This window comes from Phocoena sinus, chromosome 6 (genome assembly GCF_008692025.1).
Source record: "Phocoena sinus isolate mPhoSin1 chromosome 6, mPhoSin1.pri, whole genome shotgun sequence".
Taxonomy (NCBI): Eukaryota; Metazoa; Chordata; class Mammalia; order Artiodactyla; family Phocoenidae; genus Phocoena; species Phocoena sinus.
This window is the reverse complement of record NC_045768.1, coordinates 100582864-100608546: the sequence shown is the minus strand read 5'-3', so window position 1 is coordinate 100608546 and position 25683 is coordinate 100582864. Positions and strand designations below refer to the sequence as shown.

General features: G+C 46.9%; 1 protein-coding gene across 4 annotated transcripts in view; it reads left to right on the top strand.

Moving 5' to 3' along the window:
* PEBP4 (phosphatidylethanolamine binding protein 4) overlaps window positions 1–25683 on the top strand; it is a 257885-nt gene that overhangs the window by 154776 nt on the left and 77426 nt on the right. For all 4 annotated transcript variants that reach the window (XM_032634902.1, XM_032634900.1, XM_032634899.1 and 1 more), the window contains exon 4: window positions 3231–3329. In XM_032634902.1, the coding sequence (XP_032490793.1) occupies window positions 3231–3329 (99 nt within the window). The remainder of the gene's footprint in view (window positions 1–3230; window positions 3330–25683) is intronic.

Below are 25683 nucleotides of genomic sequence, written 5' to 3'. Positions count from 1 at the left end.
ATTTTCTTTTTTTGTAGTATCTTTGTCTGGTTTTGGTATCAGGGTGATGGTGGCCTCATAGAATGAGTTTGGGAGTGTTCCTTCCTCTGCAATTTTTGGGAAGAGTTTGAGAATGATGGGTGTTAGCTCTTCTCTAAATGTTTGATAGAATTCACCTGTGAAGCCATCTGGTCCTGTTCCAACAAACTTTTGTTTGTTGGAAGATTTTTAGTCACAGTTTTAATTTCATTACTTGTGATTGGTCTGTTCATATTTTCTATTTCTTCCTGGTCCAGTCTTGGAAGGTTATACCTTTCTAAGAATTTGTCCATTTCTTCCAGGTTGTCCATTTTATTGGCATAGAGTTGCTTCTATTAGTCTCTAAGGATGCTTTGTATTTCTGTGGTGTCTGTTGTAACTTCTCCTTTTTCATTTCTAATTTTATTGATTTGAGTCCTCTCCCTCTTTCTTGATGAGTCTGGCTAATGGTTTATCAATTTTGTTTATCTTTTCAAAGAACCAACTTTTAGTTTTATTCATCCTTGCTATTGTTTTCTTTGTTTCTATTTCATTTATTTCTGCTCTGATCTTCATGATTTCTTTCCTTCTGCTCACTTTGTGTTTTGATTGTTCTTCTTTCTCTAGTTCCTGTAGGTGTAGGGTTAGACTGGTTAGTTGAGATTTTACTTGTTTTTTGAGGTAGGCTTGTATAGCTATAAACTTCCCTCTCAGAACTGCTTTTGCTGCATACCATAGGTTTTGGATCGTTGGGTTTTCATTGTCATTTGACTCTAGGTATTTTTTAATTTCCTCTTTGATTTCTTCAGTGATCTCTTGGTTATTTAGTAACGTAGTGTTTAGCCTCCATGTGTTTGTGTTTTTTACGTTTTTTTCCCTGTAATTCATTTCTAATCTCATAACACTGTGGTCAGAAAAGATGCTTGATATGATTTCAATTTTCTTAAATTTACTGAGGCTTGATTTGTGGCCCAAGATGTGATCTATCCTGGAGAATGTTCCATGCACACTTGAGAAGAAAGTGTAATCTGCTGTTTTTGGATGAAATGTCCTATAAATATCAATGAAATCTATCTGGTCTATTGTGTCATTTAAAGCTTCTGTTTCCTTATTTATTTTCATTTTGGATGATCTGTGCATTGGTGTAAGTGAGGTGTTACAGTCCCCCACTATTACTGTGTTACTGTCGATTTCCTCTTTTCGAGCTGTTAGCAGTTGCCTTATGTATTGAGGTGCCCTGTGTTGGGTGCATATATATTTATAATTGTTATATCTTCTTCTTGGATTGATCCCTTGATCATTATGTCGTGTCCTTCCTTGCCTCTTGTAACATTCTTTATTTTAAAGTCTATTTTATCTGATATGAGTATTGCTACTCCAGCTTTCTTTTGATTTCCATTTGCATGGAATATCTTTTTCCATCCCCTCACTTTCAGTCTGTATGTGTCCCTAGGTCTGAATTGGGTCTCTTGTAGACAGCATATAGATGAGTCTTGTTTTTGTATCCATTCAGCAAGCCTGTGTCTTTTGGTTGGAGCATTGAATCCATTCACGTTTAAGGTAATTAGCAATATGTATGTTCCTATGACATTTTTCTTAATTGTTTTGGGTTTGTTTTGTAGGTCTTTTTCTTCTCTTGTGTTTCCCACTTAAAGAAGTTCCTTTAGCATTTGTTGTAGCACTGGTGTGGTGGTGCTGAATTCTCTTAGCTTTTGCTTGTTTGTACAGCTTTTGATTTCTCCATCAAATGTGAAAGAGATCCTTGCTGGGTCGAGTAATCTTGGTTGCAGGTTCTTCCCTTTCATCACTTTAAGTATATCATGCCACTCCCTTCTGGCTTGTAGAGTTTCTGCTGAGAAATCAGCTTTTAACCTTATGGGAGTTCCATTGTATGTTATTTGTCATCTTTCCCTTGCTGCTTTTAATAATTTTTCTTTGCCTTTAATTTTTGCCAATTTGATTACTATGTGTCTCGGTGTGTTTCTCCTTGGGTTTATCCTGTATGGGACTCTCTGTGCTTCCTGGACTTGGGTGGCTATTTCCTTTCCCATGTTAGGGAAGTTTTCGACTATAATCTCTTCAAATATTTTCTCGGGTCCTTTCTCTCTCTCTTCTCCTTCCGGGACCCCTATAATGCGAATGTTGTTGCATTTAATGTTGTCCCAGAGGTGTCTTAGGCTGTCTTCGTTTCTTTTCATTCTTTTTTCTTTATTCTGTTCCGTGGCAGTGAATTCCACCCTTCTGTCTTCCAGGTCACTTATCCGTTCTTCTGCCTCACTTATTCTGCTATTGATTCCTTCTAGTGTAAGTTTTCATTTCAGTTATTGTATTGTTCATCTCTGTTTCTTTGTTCTTTAATTCTTCTAGGTCTTTGTTAAACATTTCTTGCATCTTCTCGATCTTTGCCTCCATTCTTTTTCCGAGGTCCTGGATCATCTTCACACTCATTATTCTGAATTTTTTTCCTGGAAGGTTGCCTATCTCCACTTCATTTAGTTGTTTTTCTGTGGTTTTACCTTGTTCCTTCATCTGGTATATAGCCCTCTGCCTTTTCATCTTGTCTATCTTTCTGTGAATGTGGTTTTTGTTCCACAGGCTGCAGGATTGTAGCTCTTCTTGCTTATGCTCTTTTTTTTTCTTTCTTTTTAATCTGTGTCTCTTACCTAGAGTAAAATCTTCCTGAAAGTATGGGCCACACCTGCTTGTTCTCTGTTGGATTCCCAGCACCTAGAACAGTTTCTGGCACATAATAGGTGTTGAGTAAATGCTTATTGAAGAGATGAATGAATTGAGCATTCCTTGCAATCGGTACAGTTCCTGACACTGAGTAAGCTCTCCTGTATTTGCTGAGTTAATGGACAAGTCACTCCAACTACACTGTGAGCTTCCTGAGAGCAGAAGCCCTGTTTTAGGTTTCTTTGTTTCCTCCACAGCTCCTGGCATGATGTTACAGACTTCTAGGTGCCAAGTAAATTTGCTTGTTTGATTTATTCTTCTTTATAAAGGGAAAGCCAAGCTATTAAGCTGCCTACTTGATAGACTTCATTTCTCTGAGAATAAGCGTGTGACACAAGAGGAATGTCATGAGAACAGAGATGAATCGAGTAGGAAGCTTTAGGTGTTGGTCAGCCACTCTCAGCTGGAATTGAGGTAAAAGGAGAGTCTGCACCTTGTAGATTTCCTTTCCAAATTCTAGCCACGATGCTACACTTCTTTCTGGTAATGTGTTACAGGGTGCAACCTACATCCTGGTGATGGTGGATCCAGATGCCCCCAGCAGGTCTTCTCCCAAAGCTCGATTCTGGAGACACTGGCTGGTGACAGATATCAAGGTAAGCCGGCCGGAAGGCACTTTCTGATTCACTGGCGATTGGGGCTGGAGGATTATCATTCTGCACAGTTCTCAGCTCTCATTCAGGAGGGCTGGGGACTCTGATGAGCAAGGACTTCCGTGTCAGGTTTCCCCCAGCTCCCAGCTGTCACAGCCTCGCCCATGTTTTCTAATAATTTCAGAAAATGACCCAGGATCAGTGATACACAGGATCAGGATATCCTTATCTCAGGATAAGCGGGAAGAAAGCCCCCATTTGTAGCGTTTGCTGATTTCTGTAGTGTAAAGAAAGACTCCCACCATGGCCAATTTCAAGTTAACGATTTAATGAGTGAATGACAAATTTTCTGAAAATGTAGCAATTGGCTCAAGCACACCACTGCCAGGGGCCTGGATTTTGGGGGCACCAGGTGATTCTGTGTAGTCCAGGTGGCAGGGGTCTCTTGCAGCATCTCCTGCTGATGGGCCAAGGGGCACGGAGGAGGCATGGTGATCTCTTTTTCTTTGTACAGAAACAAGTGGCCTCCCCTCATTTTTGTCCTTTTGTCGTCAACCATAATGACGAAGGAGTCCGGCTCAGCATTTCCAGAGTAGGTCTGAGGGACGCAAATTTGGTGGCTTGTTAATGGGCATTAGGTGAAAAAACAAAAAGGCTCCATTGCCAGGCAAGTTTCAGGGACTCTGGGTTAAAATGTATGAATCCCATTCCTCACTGAAGGGCCTTTTAGAGCTTTTAGTATCCTAGTATGCATTATATAACATGCATTTATTTTCCAGTCTCACTTGACTGTTGGATCTTTTGTTCACAAGCATGTGGCAGTGCACTTTGGGAAAATCCATGCTAGCCTCAGGCATCCACGCACTTTGTGCCTAGAAAGCCTGCCGATGGCCTCTGCGTCACATGTGCAAAGGCGCCAACCCTGTAAGACAGTGGGAACCCAGACCTAGAAAGACTAGTTTTGGATCCAGGCTGGGCTGGTTCCCACCTCAATGATCTCCATCATGTCATGGAGTCTCTCTCGGTGTTTTGTCTTTATCTGTAAGGTGGGAACCGTGTTACCTCTGCTATGTGGTTGTCGTGATCATCCAGTTAGAGTGTCCTAAGAGCACTCTGTAAAACACAGCACATACCACAACTATAAGGACTTTGTGTTTTTCCTTCTAGAGCTACGGGGCAGAAGAAGGGGTACTGGTCTGAACTAGCTATTGACTCTCCTGGCAAGTCTGGGCTCTCACAACCACTGGAGTGGGGACGTGGTGGTGTGTGGCGGGTTACCCTGGCAAACAACCCCCTCCCAGTGACCATAAGCCCTTCATAGGATGCTCAGGGGAGCAGCCCGTTTTCAGGGATAACCCTGGCTACGGCCTAAGAAGGGGCTCCCTCCAGGGAGACTTGCGGCAGCAGCTTCTGGGACAGAGGCCGAGCCGGGCTGTTGAGGGAAAGTAGGGTCATTGCTCCATCACCCTTCCCTGGCCAAGCGCCCCTCTCGGCCTCATGGACAGCCTTGGAAACACCGTAAACATGCGAAAGGGAAGAGCTGGGGGAGAGACCTGACTTAGTGGAGGGAGGGGAGCTGAGAGCACAAAAGGGAAAGATACTGGATCCTGCCCCAAATTAGAGCACAGGCACAAGGTGGCCACAAGGGGGTGAAACTCTCAAGAAAAGAATACTGCTCTGGTCATCATATTTACAGTCTGCCCCCCTGCACAGGGCTGCCTGTAGGAAGGTTCTACTGGGCAATTCTGAGTCCTAATTTCAGAAACTGGAATGAAATGGAATGTGGATGGAATCATTTCAGAGTAGAAGGGGCCTTGGAGCCATGAGGCTTCCTCTCTTCCAAGCCTGAAGTCTCCCCTCCCCCAATACAGGCCAGGACAGTTCTCTCGCACAAGCCTTGTGGTGCCAACATGGGTTTAGCCCCAGCAGCCCAGCTTAGAAGCAGAGCAGGTGGCAGCTGGCAGCTGGCCGGCGAGACCACTAAGCCACAGAGCTTACCAGGGCCACCTGCCCGGGTGCAGCCCTCAGCTTTCCCGCTCAGGCTGGAGGAAGCTTGGGTTTCCGCCGTGTTTTCACCCACTTGCCCTGATGCAAGGGTCCAGCAGGAAGCAGCAGCTCTCCCCAACTATGCCCACTCGGCCTGCCCGCTGGCCCCCGCATTCTGCCAGCTGCACAGCCAGTAGAAAAACCAGGCCAGTGTAGGTCTCAGGCTGTGGACCACGGCCAAAGGAAGAGAGGGCTCTAACCAAACTCAGAAGCACCTCCTGTGTGTTGGTGATAGCTGTCAGTCCCCAACGTTAGAGCACGTTCGTATCTGCTGGCGAGCTTGTTAAAATGCAGATTCCTGGGCACCACTTGGGTCAGTCCGGAGAGAACAGGGCATCCGCATTCAACAGGCATCCAGGAGGGGTTTAGCAGCTGGAAGGAAGACAGCAGATTCAGAATGCCTGGGTAGCTGTTAATGTCACCTATCTGTGAAGCAGTTTGCACAATTTCCTTTTAATCCTTGCAATCACTTTGTGAACCAGGCATTATCCCCATTTTACAGATGGGGAAACAAAGCCTGGTGAGATCGAATGATGCAGTCTCTCAGCTAGGGGGTTGTAGAGGTGGGTCTTCAATCCAGGCGACCGAACTCCAAACCACCATCCCATGTGGTTAGGCTTCACACCACATCTCTCTCATCAACTCCACTGTGGCGAGGGGCATGTCATGGTGCCCTTTCTGTAAAATGGTATGCATAATCAGAAACAGAGCCACCGTCATCCCAGGGCTCTGTCCCTGGTTACCTTTAACAGGTTGATGCTTCCAGGGAACCTCCCCAGGGAATGCTGATAAATATCTTGGATCCCCCCCCCCCATAAAAGCAAACCCTACATATTACCATAACCCACAGCAGCAAGCGACCTCAGCGATAAGGCATGCCATGAAGTCACTGCAGATATAGAATGACAGTGGCCCTGCGATTCACAATGGCCACAGAGGCAAACTTGGTGGAACCTAGGCTGGCCGTGTTATTAGGGACTCAGGCCTAATTGGGTGGTGGGCTGCCCCACGGCCATGGGAGCCCCTCAGTAGGGACAGTTTCTGGACTGCCTGTCCAGGTTGAAACAGAGTATAAACCAGTCCTTAGGAATACGTGAAACATTTGCAGCCCCCAGTGAGAGACTGGTGGGGTCTAGGACAGAGTAGGGTAAAGCTCTAGTCCTTAACTAAAAACTAGGAACTAGAGAGAAGTCCATCAGGAGGGACCAGGCATTCATGGCACCCTTGTTCATGTCATTCAACAAGTGTGGATTGACCATTATTTGTTATGGCATAGTGTTTCAGGGTGAGGAAACTGGACCCAGATTTGTGGTTCGAATCTGAATCCACCAGTAGTAGCTTTGTGATTTGGGTTGGGTGGGGGTGGGTGGAGGGGAGTTGCTCAACCTGTGTCTCAGTGAGCTCGCTTGTAAAGTAGGAATCCCAATAGTCCCTGCCTCACACTGTTGTTATTGACGCTTAAACGAGTTTTCATAAGTAAAGTGTTTAGAACGGGACCCAGAACACATAGAAAGTTCTATGTAACTGTTTACTGTGATGTTATCATGATTGCTCAAAGTCAGACCCTGCACTAGCACTGGGGTTACAAACACAAACAAAATAGGGGGACTCCCTGCACTCTGAGGGTTTCTACTGTAGGAGGGTAGAGGAAGGAGGCTGCAGCATGCGGGTAGGGTTATGAGGGCACCAGGAGCTGCCTGGGGCCGGAACTCCCTATACCCGTGGGTTCTCATTCACTCAGGGAGAAGACTAGACTTTAGTCCCCAAACCTGGCCAGACCACGGCAGGCAGGGACTGATAAACAAAGCGTGCTGTCTTTCTGGGTCCCCTCTTTGATAATCTCTCATTGAGCGAAAGCGATTTCGAACAGAACGTTGACACATAACATCTTTCCTTCCCCCCAGTGCCACATCCCCAGCTTTTCCTTTAAGATGCTTTCAGTTCTAATTCAATCTAATTAATAATCTTCGTGCTAAAGCCTAATTAAGATATCAATTAATTTGCATCGTTCATTTCAGAAGAAATGCCTATTGGTGGTTCATCTTCTATTTGTCTCTGAAATTAGTGCTCAGGGCTTTTCATGCAGATATTTTCATTACGTTTTTTATTGTTAATGGGAATATTGAACACAGGAAGATGGTATATTAATACTTTCCACAAAGACTATCATGATTGGTGACAAAGAACACCAAGAACAATTAAGGAGACAAGGGTACCTTTTTTCTTCCAAAAAAGAAAATCTTCCTAGAAACCGTCAATGATTCTAAAATTTGTCCTGAATATCTTTTTTGTTTTAAGAAAGAAAAGGAAACGGCAAGTTCATATTTCCCTTTCATTCAGTGCCCTCAACCTTTGGCAGCTGTAAGTGCAAGCAATTCTGGGCTGAATTAAAAGGACCTTAAGGGCTCATTATTCTGTCTACTTTTCTATAACATTGGATTTTTCCATAATGAGAGGTGTTTTTTTAGAGGACCTCTTAGTATGTTCGGTGAATAAGATAAATGGGTAACCCAATAAACAGAGCTGGGATCATAGCCCCTTGCTTTCCAGCTAGGTGATTAGCACGTGTCAGGACTCTTGTGTTGGAATTATTGGTCCCACTGCTGAGAGATCTCAGGCAAGTTACCTGACCTCTCTGAAATCGTGGCTTCTTGTCTGTAAAACTGACACAAATCCTTGCTCTTCAGGATTGAGATGGGAAAAGGGAAATTACATATGCAGCAAGGAGAAGCCTCCCTAGAGAAAAGCACTATATAAAGGGGCAAATTTATCCTCGCTCCTAATCAATCGAGCAGCAGATCCAATAAACATTTAAATATAGGGCTTCCCTGGCGACGCAGTGGTTGAGAGTCCGCCTGCCGATGCAGGAGACACGGGTTCGTGCCCCGGTCCGGGAAGATCCCACATGCCGCGGAGCGGCTGGGCCCGTGAGCCATGGCCGCTGAGCCTGCGCATCCGGAGCCTGTGCTCCGCAACGGGAGAGGGCACGACAGTGAGAGGCCCGCGTACCGCAAAAAAAAAAAAAAAAAAAAAAAATTTAAATATATATATAATTATATAATCCGATTTTCTGTATGCTCCAAAACAAGAATAAACAGAAGAAGAATAAATAAGTAAACAGAGGAACAACGAACAGTCTTCATCAGGACCACATATTCAGATGAAGAGGTCAAACCAAGGAAATAGGATTAATTAATTCCTTTCTTTCTTTAGACCTGTATTTATAGTTTTGCTGCTACTATTTGTGCACATGCCCATGCACGCTTTGCCCTGCCCTGTGAGGGTCCGTTTTAAGTAATAAACACTTGCAACGCATGGCATATGCTCCCTAAGGGCATGTCGGTTTGGATCCAGGAGCCCTAAAGAGCGTTTGATGATGGGGACAATGCAGGGGCCCTGGTTATAAACCAGGTGTGTACGTGGACACCCAGATGAACTGAGGGAGGCTCCAGGCTCTGCCACTTCCAGTTGGGAATCTCTGAGCCTCAGTTTCTTCATCCTTAAAACGGGCATGATAATAATATCTATTTCCCAATGTTCGATGAGTTTAAGGGTCGTGGCACAGAACAGAAGAGTAGGGCCTTGGTCAGTGTGACTCTCTCTCCCACCGCCCCAACTCTGAGATCTGACCACAGCAGCAACTTATGATTTAGCAACTTTCCTTAGGCTGTTGGACTCACGTTTTGCAAAGTAAGAACTCTAGGCAACGCCCCAACACACAAACCATGTGGTAAAAGCAGCTCATCCTTTTTTATTATTACTTTAATTTTTATTTATTTATTTATTTTTTGCTGCGGCGGGTCTTAGTTGCGGCACGCAGGATCTTTCTTTCGTTGCGACACGCGGGCTTCTCTCTAGTTGTGGTGTGCCTAATTGTGAAACGCGCGGGCTCAGTAGTTGCGGTATGTGGGCTCAGTTGCCCCGTGGCATGTAGGACCTCAGTTCCCCGACCAGGGATAGAACCAGAGTCCCCTGCATTGCAAGACAGATTCTTAACCACTGGACCACCAGGGAAGTCCCAAAAGTAGCTCATCCTTTTGCCTCTGGAGTCTAGATGGATCCAGGCCTAGCCTGGAGGCACCAACCTGAGCCAGACTTACTTTGGTGGGGGAAGTAGTTGGGGGAAAGGGGGTCTGCCCCATCATTCAGCCTCTGGGAATTGCCCTGTGACCCCCTGGTCCAGATCAGGGTCCCCTGGAGTCACCCCAGACCACAGCCGGCACACAGGGCTGGGCTGCAAGTGCCAGTCAGGCCTCTGGTGTGTCTCCCACTGTCAGGATCCCAACGCTTCCCACCTTTATTTTTAACCCAACCCAGCACCCCTCACCATTTCCTTATCTCTCACTATCCCCACTTGGCTGTCATTGTCCCGCCACAGAGGTGCCTTCTCTCCCATTCAAAATAATTTAAATAAAATGTTGCTACAAAGTGGAATATTATCTTTTGATGAACGTTTTTAAAGCCCTTTAGGTTTCCGTGGTAATTTGCGGTGTAAAATTATTTGGCGATAAGAGCCAAATTAGCTCTCTGGATGCCGAGGTCGCTGTGTCCTGTTATCCATGTGAGCACTGTTTAAATATAATCAACCCTTAGACTAATGCAGCATAATTGTTCATTTGAAACAGCTTTTTTTACTCCATTCAATGAGTCATTAAAATATTCAAGGGATAATGCAGTGAATTGGAAATGAATTTATCATATTATCCCATACATACTCTAGTGCTTCAGGTAACTAAGGAGAAAGGGGGAGAGAGAACATGAATATTATGTGCACAGGCAGGAAGGGGGCCAGGCTATACAGGAATATGGGAAACAAAGCTTTTTAGGTGATTTATGGAAAGTATGTATAGAGAGACTGACCGGGAGGGGTGAAAAAAAAGGGAAATGCTGTTCTTTGAAGAGCCCTCTCTCTCCCTCTCTCTCTCTCCCTATCTCTCTCTCTCTCTCTCTCTCTCCCTCTCTCTGCACTCTGAGAATCTGTGCTTCACCACAGCTCCGCAGTTAACTTATTTTTATCAAATATGTTTATATCAGAAAGTCGTTATGGAAACCAATTCTGCCATCCAGGAGCATTCCTGGATCAGGCAGAAAACTCTTTCTTTCTCTCTCTCTCTCCCTTTCTCTCTGTCACACACACACACACACACACACAGACACTCCTACCCCTCATTCGCACGCACACACACCCGTAGATGCCCCAAAGCTGTAAGATGGCTGAGGCTGAGACCAGACATCCAGGCCCACCCCCTGCCCTGCCATGAGAAACCTGGGCTCGTCACCGTCCCCTGGGCCCCAGCCCCCCACCCTGAGCACATGTGCTGAGGCAGAGACAAAGGGCGCCAGTGGCAGCATATTCAACATGGTGGTTCTTCCTTGATCCTAGGAAGGTCCTGTGGGTGCACATGGCTTGTACCACACCTGGAATACTGTCTTTTGTTCTGGCCACAGTATTGTAAGAAAGGCAGCAAGCACCATGAGCAAAACAACCAGAAGGGTGAAGCTCTGCAGAAACCACAGCAGGAGAGCAGGGATGGCTGCCCTGTTGGAACCACCAAGGGAAGCAGTGAGAACCGACTTCCAGGATCCTTCAAAGGTTTCTTTTAAAATTGGAAGAAATCGAATTGGAAAACGGGGAGGTCCGGCTGTGCTCTACTGGGGAGAATTAGAACCAGTGTGTGTGAAATTTACATGGAAGTCAGTTTGGACTCCATATAAGAAAGAACTTTCTAAGATTTGGAACTGCCTAAGAACTGAGCATGTACTCCGCACTGGAGGGAGTACTTAGCACTGAAGGTACTTTGTCACGGGTGAGCCAGGAATGTCCCCCCGCCCCGAGTCCCCCCACACACGGGAGGTAGAGCAGATGACCTGTAAGATGTGCCCCTTGGTGTCTACAGTGTTTCCACCTGCCATATTTCCCCTCCTGGGTAGAGATACTCCTCTTAGAACTTATATCCTTATAACATGTTAACAGCAATAATGGTTAAAGAAGGAAGAATAAAAGGAAGGAGAAAAAGGAAAGGGAAGAGGGAGAGAGAAAAGAAGATAAAATATTTGCACACTTAGCATGTCGTGCTGGGCACTGTGCTTTCATGAATTTCTCATTTCATCCTCACAAAAGCCCAAAGAGGAAGGTCATCTAGACAAGAAAATTAACGCCTAGAGGGGTTAAGTGACTGTCCAGGACCCCACAGCTGGTGAGTGACTGACTGGGATTTGAACGCAGAGCCTGCACGCATTATCACGACACCACATTAGGTCTCTAGAGTTTAGGTAGGTTCCACCCGCTGCTACCCAGGCCTGGTCCCTGCGACAGCTTATGTCAGGGCCAGGTGTGGCTGCTAAGAGGCAGCGGTGCTGGTGTGAGCAGTGCGGTTTGAGGTTCCTGGCCCCCTACCTTTAACCTCCGCTGTTGGCCGTGCCCACCTCAGCCGTAGCACAGCTCTGACCCTGGGCCTTAGAGAATGGATCTGGGAGGCACCTTCTCCGACGTAACCGTGAGCAAATTATTCACCACTCTGAGTCTGTTCCCTCAACTGTTAAAGAGGATACTAGCCAAAAAAAAAAAAAAAGAATTTTATAAGCCACACAGGCATGTATGCAAAAACTACCATTTGTCCAAAAAAAAAGAGGACACTAGCATCAAACTCGCGGGAATGTTGTGAGGACACAATGAGTTCAAATGTGTAAAATACCCAGCACCTGGCACTTAGTAGGCGCTACCTACTTGCTGGTTCTCCACTCCTTCCACCTACTATCACCGTAAATCCTCCACAGGAAACTTAGGAAGTTGAGCCTTTGGCAGTAAAGAGCTTATGTCACTCCCAAGAGGTGGAAAAGGGCCTGGCTGGAGAATGAACTGTCCCCACGATTACCACTTAAAAGACCTTAAGGGAGAAGAGCCATCACAGGCAAAGGACTTAACCAGGAAGTGCTGGGACCGACTGTTTAACCTGAACTGTGGCTATTAAAAAATAATAATGTAAGACACACATGACAGATAGATGATAGATGCATGGATAGATAGATAGATAGATAGATAATTGGATGAATAAATGTTAGGTGGATTTAAAATGTGTTTTTCCTGCTCCCCAGTTGGAAAGACAGGGCTCACGTATAGGAAACAGAGAGTAGGACTCATGGGGGTTAGCATCAACTCAGCTGGGCCCTTTAGACTCAAATAGCTGTGAGAGTTCAGATCACTCTCCCCTTTACACTGAGGCAACTACTCCTCCTTCAAGGCTCAGCTCAAATGTCACCTCCACTGAAAAGCTCGCTCTGACGCCCCCAGACTGAGTTAGTCAGTCCCACCCTGGGCTCCTACCACACTCAGTCAAACCTCTGCTAGCGTCCTCGTCATATGAGTTTGTTATTATTTATGAGTCTCTTTTCCCTGTTAGACCATGAGTCCCTAGTGGGCAGACCTGTGTCATATCCTGAGCACTTAGCACAGTGCCCAGAACATAGAAGGCCCTCAGTCAATTTTGAATGAATCAATGAATGAAGGCATGAAGGAAAGAATGGATAAAAGAATGAAGGAAAGGATGGATGGATGGATGGATAGACAGTGGCTGGGCAAGTGAAGAGATGGCTGGATGGGGTGATATCGTACTGTGACGACTTCACAGTGGAGATAGGAGTTGTGCTGGGGCTTGAATTATGAGCAGGCCTGGAAAAGTCAAAGGATATAAGAGACTGCATTCCAGGAAGAGAACAGAATAACCAAAAGCTCAGACATTTGAATGGGGTAGAAAAAAAGAATCGTAAATATAGAATTAAAAGCCAAGATGGCTGAGCTAATTAAGGCCCTTAGCACCCCTCCCTAGATAGTTATTGCAGAAGACTTCTAATGGATCCCCCTCCTATAACCTCATCCCCCTACAAAAGTATCTTTCCTTCATGGGTGATGTTTCTAAAAGTGAAATAGGATCATGTTACTCCCCTAGTTGAAGCCTTCAGTGACTTCTCAGTGTCTCAGGACAGAGATAAATAAACAAGGCCCCACAGCAATGGTTATCAATCGCAGATGCATTCTTCCTTCCTTCCTTCCTTCCTTCCTTCCTTTCTTCCTCCCTCCCTCCCTCCCTTCCATCTTTCCTTTCCTTTCTCCTGGTGGGTTCTACCCTGCTCGAGGGTCACCTCTTCCGTGGAGCCTTCCCCCTTGCCCACCTTCTCTTCTCCCATGGTTCTTGGGACTTAACTCCATCCCAACCCTCTCTACTCTGTACCGTAGTCATTGATTTACTTCTCCGCTCCCCTCACTACACAAGGCACTCTTCTCTGGGAGGATCTGACTTTATAAACCTTTGATCTACAGTGCTTGAATGAAACCCATGGCCTAAGATGTGCTGAACACATGCTGAAGGAAGGAATGAATGAATGAATGAACAGAGGGTGGTCGGACTGATGCAGAAAAAGGGAATTTATAATCTTCAATGATCTAAAAGCCTCTACTTCTGTGATGGATCTAAGATTATATTAACTTTCTTAACTCTTGCATTATGGTTTGACGTTCTATTATTAGCTTAAAATTAGCTTAAAAGTTAATGAAAACTCCTCTCATCTTTTCCCTTCATGAACTCCTGCTAGGCCAAATCTTCCCCATTCTGTGCTTGTGCAACTGATTTGGAACCTAACTATAGAACTGGAGATTAACCCCTATTAAGTTTAATTTTTTTCAGTGCAGACCCATCCTTCCAAATTTGCCAAAATTAACTGTTTTATGTCACCCTTCATATTAGCAGTTCCTTGAAACTTTGGGCGCCCTACAGATTCAGTGAGCATGCTATCTATAAAGATACTGAACAAGGTGGAGCCTATGGGAGAATCCCACGGCATGTCACTAGGGACTGCCCTTGAGGTTGACACTAATTTATGAGTTAACGCTCTTCAGGAATGGTTTGTTGACTAAGCCACAAACCCACCAAACACCATAGTCATTGAAACCGTATTTGCCCACAAGGCTACCATGATTGACTTGGTCTAAAGCCTTGGTCGGTCAGGCTGGACTGTGCTTACTTAGCGCTTTCTCCTGGTCCACTGGACCACTGCATTCGTGAACGAAGAAATCTGAGTGGTCGGGGGTGACTTGTTTTCAGTGAGCCTATGCAGACTCCGTTCAGTGTTTCCTCTGTTGTCTCAGACCATCTGCTTATTAAATTGTTATGGAATTTTGATGTGGATTGATATTACACTCACCAACAGGAAACCACATTTTCCCTTCCTGTTTCTCAAAGTGACTCTGTGATCATAAATCTCAGCTCTTTCTGGACCTCGAAGGTGTCATTCATCTAGAGATCTTAACTCCTATAAAGCAACTAAGTGTTTGCAGGTTACAGAAAGGCTTCTTAGGGAGAGGGGCCCGAGCAAGTAATGGTCCATAGAGGCCTGAGACACACTGCATGCAGCTCAGCGGGAGCACCACGGGGGTGGTGTGGCAGGCAGAGCCAGAGCCTCAAAGGCCTTTAATAATACACTGACCAAGATGCAAACTAGTATACATAAGATGGATAAACAACAAGGTCCTACTGTAGAGCACACGGAACTATATGCCATATCCTGTGATAAACCATATGGAAAAGAATATGAAGAAGAATGTATATATATATACACACATATATGCATGTGTGTGTATAACTGAGTCACTTTGCTGTACAGCAGAAATTAACACGACTTTGTAAATCAACTATACTTCAATAAAATTTTTTAAATAAATGAATAAATAAATAGACCTATGTCCAGGTCTGGGCAGGGAGTTTGACACATGTGCTGTTGGAGGATTTTAAACAGGAGGATGAAAATGACTTTGTGGATTTTTTTTCTTTTTTTTGGTACGCGGGCCTCTCACTGCCGTGGCCTCTCCCGTTGCGGAGCACAGGCTCCGGAAGCGCAGGCTCAGCGGCCATGGCTCACGGGCCCAGCCGCTCCGCGGCATGTGGGATCCTCCCGGACCGGGGCACAAACCCGTGTCTCCTGCATCGGCAGGCGGACTCTCAACCACTGCGCCACCAGGGAAGCCCCGACTTTGTGTTTTTAATGGTCGCTCTGACTGCTGCATAGGGTGGTAGCAGGGTGACCACAAGAGGCCCTTTGTCCTTCGGGAGGGATAAGGGTGGCTTGCACCAAGGCGAGAGCAGTGGACCAGAGAGGACAGCTTCGGGTCTTTAGTGACCCTAAGAGCCAACAGGACTCACCGATGGATTGGAGGTGGAGGGTGAAGGGTGGTCCAAGGACGGCTCTTAGATCTGGGGCCTGAGCAAAGGGCAGCGCCTTCACTTAGATGGGGAACACTGGAGGGTGGGCAAGTTGGGGTGTGAGGGTGGAAATTTCAGGCTCCATCCTAGACCTGTTAATTCTGAGAGGCTCCTTAGATCTCCCAGTGGAGATTTCAAATAGGAGATTGAAATGAGTCTGGAAGTCGGGAGAGATGCTCAGAGAAGAGGCCTGACGTTGGGATATATCAGGGGGAATTGACATCCCTGGGTCTGAGAGGAGGGAGGCGACGCTCGAGAAGAAGCCATCTGCCAGGGGCTGGGCAAGAACTTGAGTGCGATGGTCTCTCAGATACTTCCTCCAGCTCTGAGCTGCTGGGCTTTTATAAGTGAGCCTGACACCAGCCTGCCTGGGGCAGAGCGTCACACTGGGAGGAGAGAGGAGAGCAGCAGCGAGGCAGGGGCTGTGGAGGGCTATGGAGGCTGTGAGGAGTCCGTCTATTAAGCAGGAGAACAGGCAACCCTTTGCAGAGAGTGTGGGACCAGGACTCTGAAGACTGGCGTGCTAGGTCACTTGCTGGCTGGGAGACGCTGCTCCAGGGTCTGCCCTTCCGTGGGTCTCTATTCTCCCACCTACAGAATGAGACGGTTAGATGGGGATAAAGAGCACCGGGGAGAGTCTATGATTCTTGATCCTCTAATCAGCAGTCCTCAAACTTTCTTTGCGCCAAAATGTTACTCACCCGCGCGACACACTCCCCTAGGCCTCCCGGCACTTAAAACAAGCTCCAAGTTCCTCGCAATTCCCCGTGTACTTGCCCTCCCGGTCAACAAAGCGTTTCGAGCACTGGAGAGAGTGAGATTGTTAGAGGGAGGACGCGGAAGCTGCTCCTGTTTATTTTGAAAGGTAAATCAGTCGCGGGAGCTTTGTCCTTAGCAAACCTACTTCCCTAGTGATTTACGCCCCGAGGTCGGCACCCGTGTCAGGTGGGTGTTGCAAACTTCAGCCATACACCTTAGGGAACCAGAGTGGGCCATTGGGCAGTGTGGCACCTGAACAGCTCTGGTCAGGGAGCATCAGCCAGCCCGTGGCAGGAGGCGTGCTGGGGGCGTCTGCAGGGATGCAGGCCCCAGAGTGAGCCACGGCCCCCAGTTGGGGCAGCGGGAGGGGAGGAAGGCCCGGCGCTTCCCAGGGCTCTCCTGCCAGCCTCGGCCCAGAAAGACACAGTGGCACTGGTATGGAGAGATCGGAGGCCAAGGCGGGAGGACAAAGCGAACCACTTCCCCGCAGTGGGCTCTGTTGCTTCCCAGACAGATGAAGGAAGGAAACCACAGTCCAGAGTCTTCAGGCAGAATCTGGGGCTCTGCTTGGGTGTGGGTGAGGGGCGGCCAGGAGGGACTTAAATAGGGTGCAAGACAGCGCCCAGAGCTCCTTGGGCTACTGGCTTGTCAAGCCCTTGGCTAAGAATTCGCTTTTTCCTTTCAAAGAGGGTGGAAGTCACTGTTTTCCTGTCTCAGTTGATGAACAGATTCTGGGTGGCAGGAGTCACCATAGAAACAGGTGCTATCTTAAGCCAATGAGCCTTATTAACCTTAAGAGTGGTGGAGTTTTCACAAGATTGCACATATAGGGTAGGAGGGAGAGCGGGGTTTGGCGGGGGGAGGGCCGACGTGGCCGGGGAGCCGTGCCGTGGCGGCTCTGGGTGTGGATGCGTGTGCTCGCGTGTGTGCATGCGTGTGGGGACATGTCTGCGTGTGCTTTTGCAAAACCGTTCCCCAGGGAGCGAGCTCATGTTCTATCTTTTCCCTAAGAAACGCACACGTCCCCCAAAGAAACCTCAGCCTCCTTGGGAACTGGCCTCCTGGTAGCAGAGGTCAGAGCCCTGCCTCCAACCCCTGACTCTCTCTCCCAGGGCTGCTTCCAGTCCTGGAAGAACAGATGCCTCCCTGGGGGCCCACCGCCAGTAAGCAGGGCCCTCTGCTGCAGGCGGCGGTGGTGGGAGCGGGGATCCTGCCACGGGGTGGACCTGGGTCCTTAAGGCTGCTCTGTATTTCTGAACCAATGACCCGCCTCCGTGAACCCCAATGTGTAAAAAGCAAAAAACACTTCACGGGGCTGATGAGAGGACCTGGGTTGACGTGGAGCATCTGCCCCAGCCCTCCCCCTGTGATGGGCCTCCTTTCTGGGGTGAGGAAGCGGGTATCTCCCCACAAGCACAGCCGTGACCTGACAAAGATTTTCCAAAGCCAAGGTTAATATTTCCCAGCATCATCTCACCATATAGGTTTCCACTCCTGCCTGCTGTGATGTTAGGACAAAGAACCTGCCCTCAGGGAGCCTCAGGGAGGCTACTACACCAGGAAGTAGCGAACTGGGTAGAGAGAAGAGCTACAGCTGCTCAAAGGGAGCGCGCAGGGAGGGGGCAGCTGAGGAGGGGTGGGCGGGTCTTTGAAGGCCAGGTAGGCCTGGGGTAGCAAGGAGGAAATGTCTAAGAAAACGGAGTGTATATTCACCCCTTGAGGCAGACTCAGACAAATTCTGGACTGTTCCTAAGTCGTGAAAGGTAAATAGGAAATCGGCACTCTCCCACAGGAGCTGGCAGTTGTGCACATTGGCTCCAAGAAGCTCGTCTGCTGCCCTCTGCAGCCCCACCTTGGGCAGGACACTCAGCCCACCCTAGTCTGGCTCCAGTTCCGGGGAGTCAACCTGAACCGCCATTCCAGGGGCTCTGAGGACCAGTCCTGTGAAGCCCCGCCACTTGTACCCTGAAGGCACAGCATGAGGGGACCTTTTATTTTCCTTTGCCCAGAGGAGTAAAGGGTCCCGGCACATGCCTGAAGCTGCGAAGGGGTTGGCAGCCTGGAGGAGGGACTGCTTCCTGCTTCATAGATTTCTAGATGTCCGGAGCCGGAAGGGCCCTCAGATGTACGTGGTCCTGCTCCTCCGTTTTACAGATGAAGAAGCTGAGGCCCAAAGTCATCTAAGCTCATTGGTGCAGAGCGTGAACCAAAATTGAGGAGTCCCAGCTTTTAACCCTACTGCTCTTTCCTGTCGCTGTCCCAAGCTTGCTGAATAAGCAAAGCCACCGCCTGGCATGTGCCTAAGTCCCTGGGTGATCAACCAAGTCCAGGGAAGGAGAAAGGGGACATTCATGCTGGGCTCCCAGCTCTCACGTCCTCTCTGTCTCAGAATCAAAGTTTGGCATTTTGTGAGCTTCACCTGGTCCCAGCCAAGGACTGCAATTTTAGTAGTTCCAGGAACGTTCTCCCAGTCTACCCATGCCTTCCTCCCAAATTTTCTTCCCCATCGGCCTTAGAGGCGCCTGAAATTCCTTCATAGCTGGGAAAGCGTCATACCGCAGTTGAAGGTGAGGCTGAAAGGGCTGCTTACTGGGACTGACGAGGCCCAAACTGTAAGTGGCAGTAAAAAAAAAAAAAAATACTGGAATTTGGCTGGGCCACACAGAGAAAAACAGAGCAGGAGGTCACTGGGCAGTGATGGAAAGTGAGGTCTGGGGAAGATGGAGCAGGAAAGGAGAGTCAGAGGAAAAGAGGGGGATCTGAACCTAGCTCTGTCTCCCCCCAAGGTCCACGCTCTTTCCTCTGCACCAGCTGCCCAAACATGATGTCTGTTCCCCTCCCTCGTGTTTGGGTTGTACCCAGGATATAGAAGTGACTGAGTAATGACTCGGAGAGATCAATACCATTAAAACAAGTTTTATTACTCACAATCCCCAAGAGAAGGGGGCATGTCTAGCCATGCAGGGTCACATGGGGAAGCACCAGTGTCAGTCAGGAGGCAGAAGGAGTGAGAGACAAGGATGGCCCAGGGCCTTTACTGTGGTTTCTGCAGGAAGGAATGGGTGAGGCAGGGTAGGCAAGTTTGAGCAATTTTAGGATTGGAGAGTTTGAATAATGGCTGTCAGCAGACTCTGGGCTATGGGGGTGGTCTCTAGTACCTGACCTTGGGGTGATTAGGACAAGGGAATATTGGCTTGGTGTGTGAAAGTTAGAAGAGCTGCTTGGGGGTATAGCCTCGGGGTTGACTGATTTGTAAATGAAAGGTGTATTTGCAGGTGAGTGATTTGCTATCTCTAGGAATTAGCTAGCCCTGGGAGGGGCAGTCTCTCCAAGGATTAGCAAGCCCTCAGGATGTCAAAGCATCAGAAAAATACAGAAAATAAGAGACATGATCAATACACCTGGAAACCCCCTTCTCTCCAAAAGCTACTCTTCTTTAAAAGTTCTGCTCAAAATCCACGTTGTTCAGCGTGCCTTCCTTGTGGCTCCAAGACCCTTCCCCTTCTCTGGCCGCCCACTTAGAATTTTGTGCCATGCAATTTAGCACTGGATTCCAGGCTGTCTTGTTTCCTAGTTGTCCCAGGGCACGTGCCCTGGCTTCCCAGCCTCCTGGGAAGACTCTGCTTGCCCTCTTCCTGCCCCAGTGCACATCTGGCCCTCTACCCAGAGCATGGCAGTTCTTCTTGGCATCAGCCCTTGCCAGCTACTCTCCCGGCCGGGGTACTTGCCTGACCACCTCACCTTTCATGTTGTCATCCCCTGGCCAGGCTGTCACACGACACTGCCTCGTCCCACCGACAGACGACGACAAGGCTCTCTTCCTCAGGTCCTCTAACCATATAGACCCTGCAGCCGTCTGCCGACAGGCTCCTCCAACACACACGCACCCTCCACTCACTGCCACTTCTGCTCGCCACCGACTCCCACCTCAAACCTCTTCTTGCCATCCCCCTACCCGAAGGATCCTCTCCCTTCTCCTCTCCCAAATCGAAGCCTCCTTAATTTCCAAACTCTGCTTAAAGCCCACTACATCACCTCTGAATCACACTGAACTCCTGTCACCTGGTTCACTGACTGAGCTGAACCATTCATCTCCCTGGACCTTGGTGCCATCCCAGGTAAAATGAACAGTTGGCCAGCATGGTGCCCTAGGCCCCTTTCAGCTCTAACCATCTGCGGTACCAACACTCTCCATTTCTCCTTAGGCAGCGTGTAGGCAAAGAATAGGGCTCTTATGCCTGGCATGTCCTCTCCACGGAGCCAGTGCAGAGCACGGCCCAGAGGAAGCCTCCTCAGCTGCTTTCTAATGACCAAACTGTCCATAGTTATAATAGCTAGAGAATTCCATTCAACTCAGCCGTGATTTACTGGACACGCCTTCTGAGTTCAGCTCTCTGCTGGGCATTGTGGAGACTCTCAAAGAATAGGATTAAATTCCTGCCCTCAGGGAACTCAAAACTCAACGGGGAAATGAATTACACATGTATACACATATACATGATGTTTGAGATTTGCCAAGGAAACTGGGTGCGTTTATAGGTTAAAGAGCCAACTTGAGTCACTGCTTTGAATCTTTACTTTGGATTTGCCAATGCTTCACTCTAAATATCTGACAGTGTGCCAATGTGAACCCATCAGAAATATTGAGTGTCCAACACGGTGTAGGCACTGTAGTGACCACCTTGGGCTCAGAGATCACACCTTTGGGATTTGGCCAATACGTTCCCAATTTTAAATATCCCCTCCTGATTGCCCTCTTAACCATAGGAATGCTCAGAAATTCTCACATTTCAGCATACAAACTACACCTCCCTAGTGTATCGATCATTCGTTTATTTCTTTATTTACTTTTGGCTGCGTTGGGTCTTCGTTGCTGTGCGCGGGCTCTCTCCAGTTGTGGCGAGTGGGGGCTCCTCTTTGTTGGTGTGCGCGGGCTTCTCATTGCGGTGGCCTCTCCCGTTGCGAAGCACAGGCTCTAGGCGCGCGGGCTTCAGTAGTTGTGGCACGTGGGCTCAGTAGTTGTGGCTCGCGGGCTGTAGAGCACAGGCTCAGTAGTCGTGGCGCACGGGCTTAGTTGCTTCGCGGCATGTGGGATCTTCCCGGACCAGGGCTCGAACCCATGTTCCCTGCATTGGCAGGCGGATTCCCAACCACTGCGCCACCAGGGAAGACCCGATCGCTAGTTCATTGATAAATAAACTGTCCAATAAATGTGAAGAATTTCAATCAAAATAGAACTTTCACAGGGAGGATGAAAGACTTTAATATATGGAGAGATATCAGAAGTTCATAAATCAGTATTTCCCAAATTAATTTTCACATGTGCTCCTTGTCGATTAAAAAAATGATTTTTATAGGAACTTGACAGTATGATTTTTATTGGAACTTAAGGTTACTTAAAGATATTAATACATGTTATAAAACTACAATTATTAAGAAGGATGGTACTGGTGAGAATATACACAGACATATCATTGGTACAGAGAGAAAGATCTGAAAAAGATTAAAATACTCAGTGTCTTATAAAGGAATCATTTAAAAACCAAGGGGGAAGAATTGATTCTTCCATGAATGTTATGGGGATGATTGGCTAATCATCTTCGGGGGGGCGGGGGCGGGAAATAACATTGAAGCTCTTTCTCATAATCAAAATAAATTCTAAATGGATTAAATATTTAAATGTTAATAATTAGACCATAAAAGAACCAAATATATATATACATTTGCTAGTATTTCTCTGATCTCAAGATAGGAAAAGACCTTTTAACATATATTTGCAAAGACAGAAGCGAACTAGTTGATCAATTTGACCACATAAAACCTTCAAACCTCCATAGATCAAAACCTCCTCAGGCAAAATGAAACACGATCAACACATTGGAAAAAATAGTGATATAGACAACAAAAGATTACTATCTTTAACATATGAGTCACTTAAAAATCAGTAAGATAATACTGCAATTGTATGTTACTCATGAGCTGTTGGAAGGAACAAAGGAAAAAAAGCAGTATAGAAAGTACTCAGGGTAATGCCTGACACACCCTCAACAAATGACATACACGCAATAAATGTTAACTGCTATTAATTTATTTTGTAATAAATAGAAAAGTGAGCAAAAAGACAGAAATAAGAAGTTCTTTAAAAAGAAACACAGAATAAACATATGAAAAATGAAGACCTACACTGGTAGTCAGAAATGCAAATGAAAACAAGAAAGTGTTGATACCACTCCCTCACCCACTGCAGCCATTATTTGGCAATGTTTGGGGTTTGTTTCTTTAAAAAAAAAAAAATGATAATAATAACACTGGAGTCCTCTCACATAGTGCTGATGGGAGTGTAAATTGTTAAAAAAAAAAAAAAACCTTTTGCAGGGTTATTTGGCAGTGTGTATCAAATATCACACACCTTTAAGATGTACATAGCCTATGACCCAGTAATCTCCTTCTAGAAATTTATACTAAGGAAGTTATAATGGATGTGAGGAGCAATTTATCCACACAGCAGTGTTGCTTATAATGGTGAAAAGTTAGAAACAATCTATTTGTCCCAAAGCAATGATGGGCAAATAAATTATGGTCTGTTGAATATTATGCAACCGTTAAAATGACCGAAGATCAGTGTGTAAGGACATCAATCAAATACTCGTGCCATATTGTCACACGACAAGGAGAAGAGAACTAAAAATAATTACATAGAGCACAATCTAAAATTTTCCAAAGAAATGGGAAAGGGTACACACCAAAATATCCATAGAAGTTAGTTAGGTCTGGGTAGTAGAGTTATGAGTGACCCTTATATTCTTTTTTGAGCTTAGCTCTTTTTCTAAATTTTCTGTAGTATGTATTTTTTTTTTTATAATCAGACGTTAAATGCTATTTTTAAAAAGTTAAATCACAGGGCAAGAGAATATGATCATCCCAGCTCTGGGGGAATATAAAGAGAATTAGGCAAGGTCCCTATTCCAAGGAGTCTGTGGCTTCTTTGGGGAGCATTTAAGCCTCATCTCTGATGCGGAGCCTGAGAACCTTCTTGCTCCCCCGCCAGGCCCCCCACTGCCTGCCCCCATGGTGCCCTGTGCACAACTCTGTCATACACCTGGCCCTCGTAATTACGCTTTGCTCTCCTGTCCTCCTACTAGGCTGGCAGGCTCTCACGGGCAAAGCTAGGGTCCTTCATTTGTGTGTCCCCCAGAGCACAGGGCCAGGCACTGAGTAGAGTTTCCCCACGTGTTCTTTGAAAGAGCAAAATAAGCTTAGAACAAAAAATGATAGCTATCAACATAAAGCAGAACGTAATAAGGGCTGGTGAATTGTACAGACAGTAGGATGTCATAAGAGGGACACTTTGGTTATGCCTGGGGTGAGCAGGGAAGGCTTCAGCGGGGGAGGAAGATGTTGAAAAACACCCACCAACAAGGATGGGATATGCGGGTCCCACCCACACTTCCTCGGGCACTTTTACCTACACCTTAAAACCACCCAAAAGTATTCTAGTGGGGCATGGCCCTTCAGCCCTGAGAAGTCACCTGTGCAGGGAATCCCAGTGCCACCCTCACTTGCTATTGTCCCACTCAAATGGACTGTCTCTCCTGTATTAAAAGGATACTGACCTACTGATATATCCCACCAGCTCACTTGACGGCTGTCGATACAGATTTCTGCACATTTGTTGGAAACCCTGTATTAAGACTCCAGTGGACGTTAGCCCCCAGAGGCAGGGGCTTCATCTAACTTGTTTATCACTTTACCCCCCAGGGCCTAGGACAGTGTTTAATGAGTAGGAAGTGCTAATTAAATGTTTGTTGAGTAAATTAAATATGATAGCTTAAATATTGGCATACAGGACTCTGTGCTGTATTACACATATATGTGATAAATACATACACACACACGCGCGCGTATATATATATATATATATATATATATATATATATATACTTCCGTAGCTGCCTTGTGAATATGCATTATGTGTTTGTACATCAGATAAGTAGAGAACCCTAAAACAAATGTGCACACGTGAGCACACACACGCATGCGCACACACATGCACAGAGAATTTGGGAAAATATCAAAAGGAGAAGCCCACAGCTTTCTCAGGAGTCAATTGCATCCTTTGAGATGAGGCTTCCAGTAAAATAGAAGTTGGATGGTGTCACAGATAAATTTGCCTTTCTAAAAGCTCCCAAATTAAAATTTGAGAGAGGCTTGAGCACGAAAACAGGATGGCAATGACTCGTTATGAATTTGCTTTATTTGCCTGGCTCAGAAATCCTCTCCGTACCATTTGGGTTGAGGAGGGAAAGCTGCAGAGGCGAAGTGACGAAGGCTCGCCTCTACCTGGCTGCCTCCGGCCTACTTCTCAGCCCCACCACCTAAGGCTCTCAGGGAGCCCATGGGAGTGCAGCCCCTTCCTCGCCCACCCCCACCACCCCCCCAAGAAGCCCGTGGAATTCAGCCTTCTCTGTGTGCTGGGGAGGCTGGTTGTCTGCCTGAAGGCAGTAGTTTAGGTTAATGGTGCCTGTGAAATTACCCAGCTTCTTCTGGGCCTCTGGCCAATCAAAGGGCGCTGACTGCACCCTCCCCAACTGCCCTCCTCCCCCGCCCCACCCAGTCAAAAAGTCACTGCTGTCATATTGTTCCAGCATCTTAAGCCCTGGGGGATCATTTCGTGTCCCAGTCACTCACAGATCCCAGCGCCTCCTGCTAAGGACTGTATTTAAGGGTAATGTAAACAGTTTGATCTTTAAAGTACCCTGGATGCATAATATCTATACATAGTTCCTGAATTTTTATTCTAAAAACAATTAGCCAAAAAGCCCTTTTTATATGATATTTGCAACTACACTGACAGTAACAGCAATTAAACCCCGTCTGTTGGCTGAGAAGGGAGCCAACTCTCCGTTTCTCCAGAAGCCTGTAAAATGTACAAATTCGGAGCTAGAAAACTCAGCCTTCAGAGGTAGCCACAGGACCCTTCAAGGTCAGGCCCCAGTCCAGCTTTTATCTCCCCCTCCACCCCACGTGAACCCATCATTCCAATCAGCCACAGCCACACTGTATTCCCAGTGTTTCTCCCACTGCTGAGCCTTTTCTGGGATGCTTTTCTTCCTCTTCCCTCTCTTAACCTGCTCGTCCATCCTTCAAGCCACCTCTCAGACACCCCCTGACTTACGAAGGCGCCCTGGTCCACCTCCTCTGATTCCTGTGTTTGCCCGTTACAAGGAGCTTCCACACGTCTGTGGGGCAGTCGGTTCCATGGGTCCCCGCTCCCCTCCAGACTGCAGTCTCCTTCAGGG